The sequence below is a fragment of the Coffea arabica genome, chromosome 1e, assembly GCF_036785885.1.
Source record: "Coffea arabica cultivar ET-39 chromosome 1e, Coffea Arabica ET-39 HiFi, whole genome shotgun sequence".
Lineage (NCBI taxonomy): Eukaryota > Viridiplantae > Streptophyta > Magnoliopsida > Gentianales > Rubiaceae > Coffea > Coffea arabica.
Window position 1 is genome coordinate 2,212,758 of NC_092311.1, and position 9,660 is coordinate 2,222,417.

The window sequence follows — 9,660 nt, forward strand, 5'->3', positions numbered from 1 at the left end:
CCTTTTCCAAGATTACATTATCCACTTAACTGCTCTGTTGCTTTGGATATATTTACATAATATCCCTAAAAAATTATGTAAATTGGTTATCCCTAATTATGTTTAGTATCTACATAAAGACAATACCATTTTGTTTCCCAATGGTTTTGCTTCATTTCGTTGATTATTACGTATGCTAAATTTGGCTTTTTCAATTTTCACAAATTGCTCCGGCCGCTATAAATTTGGATAGATAGCCGCGGGCTTAAGCTTAAGCATCACAACTCATTCCAACAACAAAAGAAAGTGAAGGGGAAAAAAAACACAAGCAATGGTTTCCATTTCGCTGCCAGAAAAGCCTCATGCTGTTTGTATTCCATATCCAGCACAGGGTCACATAAACCCTATGCTGAAACTAGCCAAGCTCCTTCATCATAAAGGGTTTCATATAACCTTTGTTAACACAGAATTCAACCACAAACGTTTGCTGAAGTCTAGAGGTCCTGATGCCCTCAATGTCTTGCCTGATTTCCAATTTAAAGCCATTCCTGATGGGCTTCCTCCTTCTGATGTTGATGTCACCCAAGACGTCCCCTCCCTTTCTGAATCCACCACTACTCATTGCTTAGGTCCATTTAGAGATCTCCTTGCAGAACTTAATGATCCCTCTTCATCACAAGTGCCCCCTGTTTCTTGCATAGTTTCTGATGGAGCCATGAGCTTTACTCTTGAAGCTGCCGCAGAACTAGGCGTCCCAGAAATATTGTTTTGGACTCCTAGTGCATGTGGATTCTTGGGTTATATGCACTATGCTAAGCTCATAGAAAAGGGTCTCATACCACTCAAAGGTACTCTTCAGGCCCAAGAACTTTTTGTGGTATTTCTCCTTTGAGCTCTCGTGAGAGAGACTTTTAGCACTAGTTGGATTTCTGAACTTCTGCACTGCGAAATAGATATAATATAACCCCCTTGGCAACTAGCTTGATGGCATTTAAGATATTAATAATTACTGTATCTTCTTTTTTATTTTTTAATCGAGTTAAACTTGTGAATCCTTGTCAATTACAGATGCAAGTTATTTGTCAAATGGATACCTTGAGCAAGCTTTGGATTGGATTCCCGGGATGAAAGATATACGTCTGAGAGATCTTCCAAGTTTCTTAAGAACTACAAATCCGGATGACTACATGGTAAAGTTCGTCCTGCAAGAGACTGAGAGAGCCAAGAAGGCTTTAGCTATTATTTTGAACACATTTGAGGAGCTGGAAGAGGATGTTATAAATGCTCTGTCTGCCATCCTTCCTCCCATCTACGCCATTGGGCCTCTACAGCTTCTCCAGAAAGAGGTAAAAGATGAGAGGTTATCAGTTGTGGGGTCAAATCTTTGGAAAGAAGAGCCCGAGTGCCTAGAATGGCTTGATCCAAAGGATCCCAATTCTGTTGTCTATGTAAACTTTGGAAGCGTCACTGTTATGACTCCTGACCAGCTCGTGGAGTTTGCATGGGGACTTGCAAATAGTAAACAAACATTTTTGTGGATCATTAGGCCTGATCTTGTCTCTGGCGCCTCTGCAATTCTTCCTCCTGAATTTTTGGAGGAAACTAAAGATAGAGGCCTACTAGCAAGCTGGTGCCCTCAGGAACAAGTTCTCAGCCATCCTGCCATTGGAGGATTCTTAACTCATAGCGGATGGAATTCAACTCTCGAGAGTATCTGTAGTGGGGTGCCCATGATTTGTTGGCCGTTTTTCGCCGAACAACAAACCAATTGCTGGTTCTGCTGCACCAAGTGGGGCAATGGATTGGAGATAGACAATAATGTTAAGAGGGACGAAGTTGAGAGCCTTGTGACTGAGTTGATGGTTAGAGAAAAGGGAAAGGACATGAAGAAAAAAGCCTTGGAGTGGAAGAACAAGGCTGAAGAAGCAGCTAAAAGTTCGGGTGGTTCTTCTTACTCGAATCTGGATAAGGTGGTTCAAGTGCTTCTCACCAAGTAAAATCAGAATAGCATATTTATGTAATGAATTTCTTTCAATTCTATAAATAAATTATCTCTATTTACGGAGGTTACAATCCTTCAATGTTCTTTTGTGCTTATCTTTTTCCTAGAAAGTTAATATTGATTACGAAGTCCCATCTAGCCAGCTACGCAAACCTTTGGAATATATTGAGGTCCCTGTCTGCATTACTAAATGCAAAATACTGCAATTTGGCATGGCATACCGTGATAGCAAACATTTGATCAGGTCCTCGAGTCCAAGAACTACGCACAGATTATGTGAAGTTAAAGATTTTTTTTTATTATTGAATACATGAATTCATTAACATTTTTTTTTATTGGATATATGAATTCATAAAAAATAAAAAAATAGTTGCAATATCAAGTTATACACTAGTTACAGACCAAAAAATCATGAACCTAACTTATTTCGGATATGGTGCTCTTCAATATTGAATTCATTTATAAAGTGCAGAGAGTTTAATTATAGCAAATTCCCACTACTCTCAACATTTTTTTTATTGCTAAAATGGAAGAGTTTGAATTCAAAATTTTTCATTTACACTCTCTCCTTTGAACCATCTAACCTATTCCTACCTCGGTTACTAGCTCTTAACTTATTAATAAAACTGCAGGTTGTAATGGTGAATGTCAAATTCTAACCCTTTTTAATTTTTTTTTTCTTTTTTTTATTTGAGAAAAAAGGAAGGCCTCGTTCTCATGGATTTTTTTTTAATAAGTGAAAGGTTTTAAATTCAAAATCTCCTAATTTTACCAGCCAGCCAATCCAACATTTTCCTAACATTAATGAGTGTGTTTGGATCGTTAATTATTCCACTTTATTTACACCTTATTTACACACTAATTTGCTTGCATTATCAACACATTTTTCAATCATCTTTTCATCTCACATATATCATATAAAAAAAGTGCTACAATATTTTTTTATAAAATTATTTCAAATAATTTACAATCCAAAATAGGTGATGGCAATGATTGAATGCAGAAATTACAGGAGTGGTCTTGAATATATAGTCAACATCGAACAATTAAATGTTCGCATCCATGCTTACTTCTTGCAGGCATTTTATAGTTTATTACACGACCACAGTACTAAGGTCAACAATCAACGCCCCCGCCCAAGCCTCCCATAAGCCCGCAACCCTCTCACTCCGTGCTTACATCTGCGTTTTTTAATCTGTTGTTTTCTCCTCCATTATTAAGGAAGTGATTATGCTCACCTTTTTTGTCATACATTATGTGGGACCCTTTATTGGAAAAAAAAAAGAAAAAACAATACAGTCTTCTGGGCCTACAAATGTTTTTACGCAATAATCGCTCTAATATTAAATTACAATTTTAATAAAATAATTTAGTTCATAATGCGTTACATGATGGTGTAATCTTAAACCTATTTGTCAATAACTGACAGAAGATATTTATGTCATAGCCATATACGGAATTTATAATATAAAAAGTTAATTACATGCAATTCATTTTCGATAATAAGTAAGTATTAATTTTTTTATGTACTTTCAAGTGAGGGTAAAAATGTTAAAAGTAGAATGTTTGAGTTCCAGCTACTATTGACTATGAAGTCATCCAATTTTTAATCTTTAAAAAAAAAAAAGAAACTCTTTCACTAGTTTGAGTGCACATCTCTTTATGGTAATACATTTAAAATATAGTAAATTTTTATACACTGTCAATGTAAAATTTTTTTTACACTAACATATTTAGATCATTCCATATAATATGAATTTAAATTTAAAATTTAAATAATATATATGTGGCATATATTAATGGCTGCTAGTGTAAAAAGGTTACCGCACTGTTAGTGCATAAAGAGTTACTTCTTCAAAATAACAGACCAAAAAAAACTGGATTTTTTAATGTATTTTGAGAACCATGACAACTATATATAAGTAAAAGTCAACATCTCAAACAATTTTCTATATATATATATATATACACACACACACACACACACATAGATACACATACATACTAGCTTAACATGCTAATACTGTTAGCAGTGTGCCCTAGAGCATTAATAATTATTGTCTTGATTAAAATAAAATGGCACTTCTTGATTCAATTATTCTTGGTTTAGATTTGATTGAATGTTGTCCATTATTATTTGTTAAGGTTCCATTCTCATGTGATGAGAATATGAGTGACGGAAAATACTGGTACAAATAATATTAAATTGTTCCTAATCATAGGATTATTAATTGGGCAAGATTAATCCGGAAGATTAGTCTCATATTTAATTTTCTATGATTAATATGAGATATTAATGATGATAGAATGGTGAGTCTCGTACCATTAAGTATGCGATACTAGAACAAATATGAGAGGCACTTGTGTGACAAGTTGGCTTGAACACTGACTAATTTAAATAATGAATCATTAGCTTATTAATGTCAATGATTCATTATTGATTGCAATAGTGCATGTGATCCTTAGACTTGAGATGACACGGTTGGCTCATTCATAGGTGGTTAAAGTCTATCAATGCAGAAAGTACTTGTTCTAATCACGAATGAGTATTGGCATATGGTACCTCTAATTAGTTACGCATGAAGTCAAGTGTTTATGCAAAATGGGATCTATTATTCCATAATAAATGGTTTGATATCTTATGAAGTCTATCAATCTTGACTAAAGGAGTTCTTGGCCAAGACAAACTGATTCATGTAGATGATCAATTTTATAGTCAAGTGGTTTGATAGATTAAGTCATATGATTGAGTATTTGAGTTTGACATTGTTACTAAACTAGACTCAATAGGGATACAGTAATAGAAGGATTTTTATGCAAAACAATTGCAGTCATGGTTCATGTAAAAGGATTCCAATCTTTCATCACCAGTTGGGTGTCATGATATGCTGCTAGGCATCACTCATGAACTATGGTAACTTGAGGTATATTTGGAGAACTTCTCAAGTGTTAAAAATGTTCTAACTAATGTTAATAGGTTAACGTTTATTATATTGCCAACTGGGTAATGAACCTAGATAGTCACACACAAAAGGATTTGAACTAATAGGGAAGTTGATTAGAATGGGTTTATACTTTGGTAAGGATGCTAGCACATCTTGAAACCCAAGCTAGACGGAATTTGGAGTTGGTATTTGAGTATGACTCAAATATTATAAAGATGAAAATAATAGTTAATATAGTTATAATAATTGTGTTTATATTTTGATGTGATCAAAATTAAAACATGAATTAGATAATTGTATTAATTGTATTCTATTTTGATTTGATCAAGATAAAAATAAAATATAAATCGGTTGTTTTGATTTGATCAAGATAAGAACCAAGTATGGATTGGATAATCATATGAGTTGTGTTATATTGATTTGATCAGGATAATATAAGATATTGATCTAATCAAAACAACTGTATAAATAAACCCTATTGACAAAAGTTGCAAAGGGTCCCAAAAAGAAGGGTGACAAACAATTACGGTTGTTCCTTTTGAAAAGGAAAGAAAGCAGTACCGCTATTTCTTTTCTACAAAAGACAAAACTCCAAAATTCAGTAATCTATTAGTTTGAGTCTGTGTGGACAAACTAGAGGCCTAATGTGTGGAAGGCTAATTGCTGGAATTCGAACATCTACATCAGGCACTGCATATTCATCTAAACAAGTAAGTATTTATTTGTTTTGTAATATCAAGGCCTGAATCAATTTGCAAATTCAAGCAAGAACAATACGAAATTGTTTGCTCATTCCGCTGACCAAATAATTTTCTTACAAATACGTCAATGGAAGATATTAATCTCAAACGTTTAAACATGTGTTTGCCCGTAACAATAAAATTGAGGCCATATGCTGCTTACCCAAATACAAGTTGAAGCCTCATAAACACCAAATTTGTTGGAAAATGAAAATAAGCATTTGGATATTAGTAATTTTTTGATTACTTAGTATTCAATGTTTCGGGTCGAGGACAAAAATAGTAGAGAGATAAAAAAAAAAAAAAAAAAAAAACCTCCCTTCAGGAAATCACTTGTAATGTGCTCTTGTCTCTTGATAATTTTTCCTTGGGAATCACTTACAATGCTCCCTTGCTGATCTTTCTTAAATTTTGGGATAAATCTATAGCATTTTTGTGATGCAATATATATGAAATGAAAAAATAATTAAAACCATATTTATAATGTAATTAATTTTTTTTTTGGTTGCAAATAATGGTCAATCCAAAGAAACTGGTCTCTTGTAATTTTTCTAACGGCACTTGACTTCCTTTTCTTTCTTGGCGGTTGGGTTGTACTATAATATGTATATGTTTATATATATATATATATATATATATATATATATATATATATATATACATATATCGTGGCAGACGAAGGCAACTCATCATCATGCCATCTAGAAAAGAAATAAACAAGCAACTATTTCTTTGACGGATACTCTAATATATCTATATTGATACGAATTGGCTTCCCCTGGACTTGTAAGTTACTAGTATTTTCGGAAAGTGCCCATGATCTCATTCTACAAGTGCAAATATAGAATATAAGAAGCTTAGAGGAAGGAATCTCCATGCTCGTCCCATAAGTGTAACTCAACTACAGGTACATAACAAGCTGAGTAATCGAGAGATGTTGGGCTTGAATCATCACGAAAATAAGTGAGGAATTAATATGGCTCCTTTTATAAAAAAAAAAGCTAAGTAATTAGGAATTTTGAGATCTCTCGTTCAATTCATAAATAAATTTCTTTCACCTTCCTTTTATAAAGTCAAGAAAAAAAAGGAAGACTTAGCTCCATGCGCTATCTCAAGGTAAACATTCGAGTCGTTCTTTTTCATGTCTTTCCGAGGGATCTGGAGAAAATTACAATTAATAGGATTTTCTTAATCCTCCCTTCCCGAAAGAAAGAGCGTGACATTCTTTTCCAGAATGAACTCCTTTCTTTATTTTCTTTATTTGGTGTACCTACTTGAATCAGTTGAAAGGAAATTACGTTAAATTTTGAAGGGGGGAGATCTTATAGGATTCCATCTCAATTTTTCTCTTGCCAGGCCCATAACTTAAAAACCCACTTTCTTACTATCATAAGGTGCATTCAAATATTAGATCCAATTTTGGAAATACAACATTGCACTTTTTATTTTTACTATCCAATGCTTTGATTTTCGAACAGATGCAAAAATGCTTTAGTTGGGCCGTCGACTTTGCAACCGTGGTCCATACATTGCGCATGATTTTAACAAAAAAATAATTAGTCTCAAAATTTACCATGTTTGTTGTCCAAATATACTAATCTTGTTCTCAATTGATTTTTAACACTCGATTTTAAGATTTTGATATTAAAAAAAACTATTTTATCGTGTTTACAACTGTTTTCTATATTCTGATTTTATGAATATTTTGAACATAAGAAAGCTGAAAATCTGAAGTATCTAAAATCATCTTTTACATAACGAGAATTAGCACAGAACAAGGCCATTAGTTGAAAGCTAATATTTGCAATTACACTGCCGTTTATAATCATAGGAAGACACAAAAAACTAAAAAGAGAAAAAAGAAAAACAAGTTGGTGTGAGGGAAAAAGCTAACTAAACCAAAAATTTTCATGATTCATAATCGTGAAGGCCAAGTCCACTTATCTATTGAGTGTTTAATCAAGGGATAACTAGAAGAAAAATAAAATAGAAAAAAAATTTTGAGAACGAAAAAAAATAAAAAGAAGTACCACTTTTTTTTTTTAGAGACGAATTGCGTACACGGGGTCGCAATGCTAGCCCGTTATTTTATTAAAACAACAAATTGTTATAAAATTAATAAAATGAAATACTACAATAGAAATTGAAGAAGTATTAGAGAAAGGAGTAGAGAAAGGGATAATGATATCCTTATATTTCAACAAGATACGAAAGTCCTCTTGGGAATACAAAGGGACATCCACATTTTTGTTATTTCATAACACTCCCCCTTGGATGTCCATTACACAAAGAATATGCCTCGTTAAAACCTTACTAGGAAAAAATCCAGTTGGACCAAAAACCCTAGTGAAGGAAAAAGATTACACTATTCTTGTGTAATAATTTCTCCCCCTGATGCAAACGTCATTTGAGATCTTTTAATCGTTGCATTCCAATACTCTTCACCAATTTCTCAAATGTCGCAGTTGGTAATGCCTTGGTAAATAAATCGGCCAGATTATTATCTGATCGGATTTGTTGCACATCAATTTCACTATTCTTTTGCAAATCATGAGTAAAAAAGAATTTTGGTGAAATATGTTTCGTCCTATCTCCTTTAATATATCCTCCTTTCAATTGAGCTATACAAGCTGCATTATCTTCATATAATATAGTTGGAGGATTTTCTTTTCCGGAGGATAACCCACAATTCTTCCGGATATAGTGGGTCATTGATCTTAACCAAACACATTCTCGACTGGCTTCATGAACTGCTATTATTTCAGCATGATTCGATGAAGTGGCGGCTAGTGATTGCTTTGTAGATCGCCAAGAAATGGCTGTTCCTCCATATGTAAATAAATAACCAGTCTGAGATCTTGCTTTATGCGGGTCGGATAAATACCCAGCATCCGCATAACCAACCAATTCAGGTTTGGATTTATTTGAATAAAATAAACCAAGATCTATTGTTCCTTGGAGATAGCGAAAAATATGTTTAATACCATTCCAATGTCGTCTTGTGGGCGAGGAACTAAATCTTGCTAATAAATTTACTGCAAATGATATATCAGGTCTTGTACAATTAGCAAGATACATTAGTGCACCAATTGCACTGAGATATGGTACTTCAGGACCAAGTATCTCTTCATTTTCCTCTCGTGGTCTAAAAGGATCCTTATTAGGATCTAATGATCTGACAACCATTGGGGTACTCAATGTATGTGTTTTGTCCATATAAAATCGCTTTAATACCTTCCGGGTATAAGCAGTTTGATGGACAAAAATTCCACCTTTCAAATGCTCAATTTGTAAATCAAGGCAGAATTTTGTCTTTCCAAAACTTTTGATCTCAAATTCTTTCTTTAAATATTCAACACTATTTTGAATCTCTTCAGGAGTTCCAATTAAATTTAGATCATCAACATATACCGCAATTATCACAAAATTTGATCCATTTTTCTTAATAAAAACACATGGACATATTGGATCATTGGTATAACCTTCTTTTGTCAGACATTCATTGAGACGGTTATACCACATACGTCCAGATTGTTTGAGCCCATACAGAGACCTTTGTAATTTAATAGAATAAATATTTTTAGGATTTGATTTGCATGCTTCAGGCATGTTGAATCCTTCGGGAATTCTCATATAAATATCATTTTCAAGATTCCCATATAAATATGCAGTAACGACGTCCATTAGACGCATATCTAATTTTTCATGTACTGCAAAACTCACAATAATATGAAGAAACCTATGAAACGGTTTCTCCACTACATGAATGGATTAATGGATTGTAACTTCTATACATAAGTAGCCATAAAATCATGAATTAATCCTTTGAACTTCTAATTCACATTCTTTAGTACGAGAATCAAGGAAATTCAATGATATTTTTCAAGTGATTTCCTTTTTCGGTTGATTTTTATCTCCCCCTAATGTCGGAAAATGTGATTCGTCAAAATGACAATCTGCAAATCTTGCAGTAAATAAATCACCTGTCAATGGT

General features: G+C 33.4%; 1 protein-coding gene across 1 annotated transcript; it reads left to right on the top strand.

Annotated features, from left to right (window-relative positions):
- The first annotated feature begins 310 nt into the window (after positions 1–310).
- Positions 311–2,060, top strand: LOC140007772 (7-deoxyloganetin glucosyltransferase-like). The gene is made up of 2 exons (XM_072051030.1): positions 311–827; positions 1,048–2,060. The coding sequence occupies exons 1-2, from the start codon at positions 311–313 to the stop codon at positions 1,974–1,976; spliced, it is 1,446 nt and encodes a 481-aa protein (XP_071907131.1). The 3' UTR covers positions 1,977–2,060.
- Positions 2,061–9,660: the final 7,600 nt, after the last annotated feature.

Excerpts from the sequence above, each read along its gene's own strand:
- LOC140007772 (XM_072051030.1), top strand. The coding sequence starts at position 311 with ATGGTTTCCATTTCGCTGCCAGAAAAGCCTCATGCTGTTTGTATTCCA. Across the intron at positions 828-1,047 it reads GGGTCTCATACCACTCAAAG|ATGCAAGTTATTTGTCAAAT; the intron begins GTACTCTTCAGG and ends TGTCAATTACAG.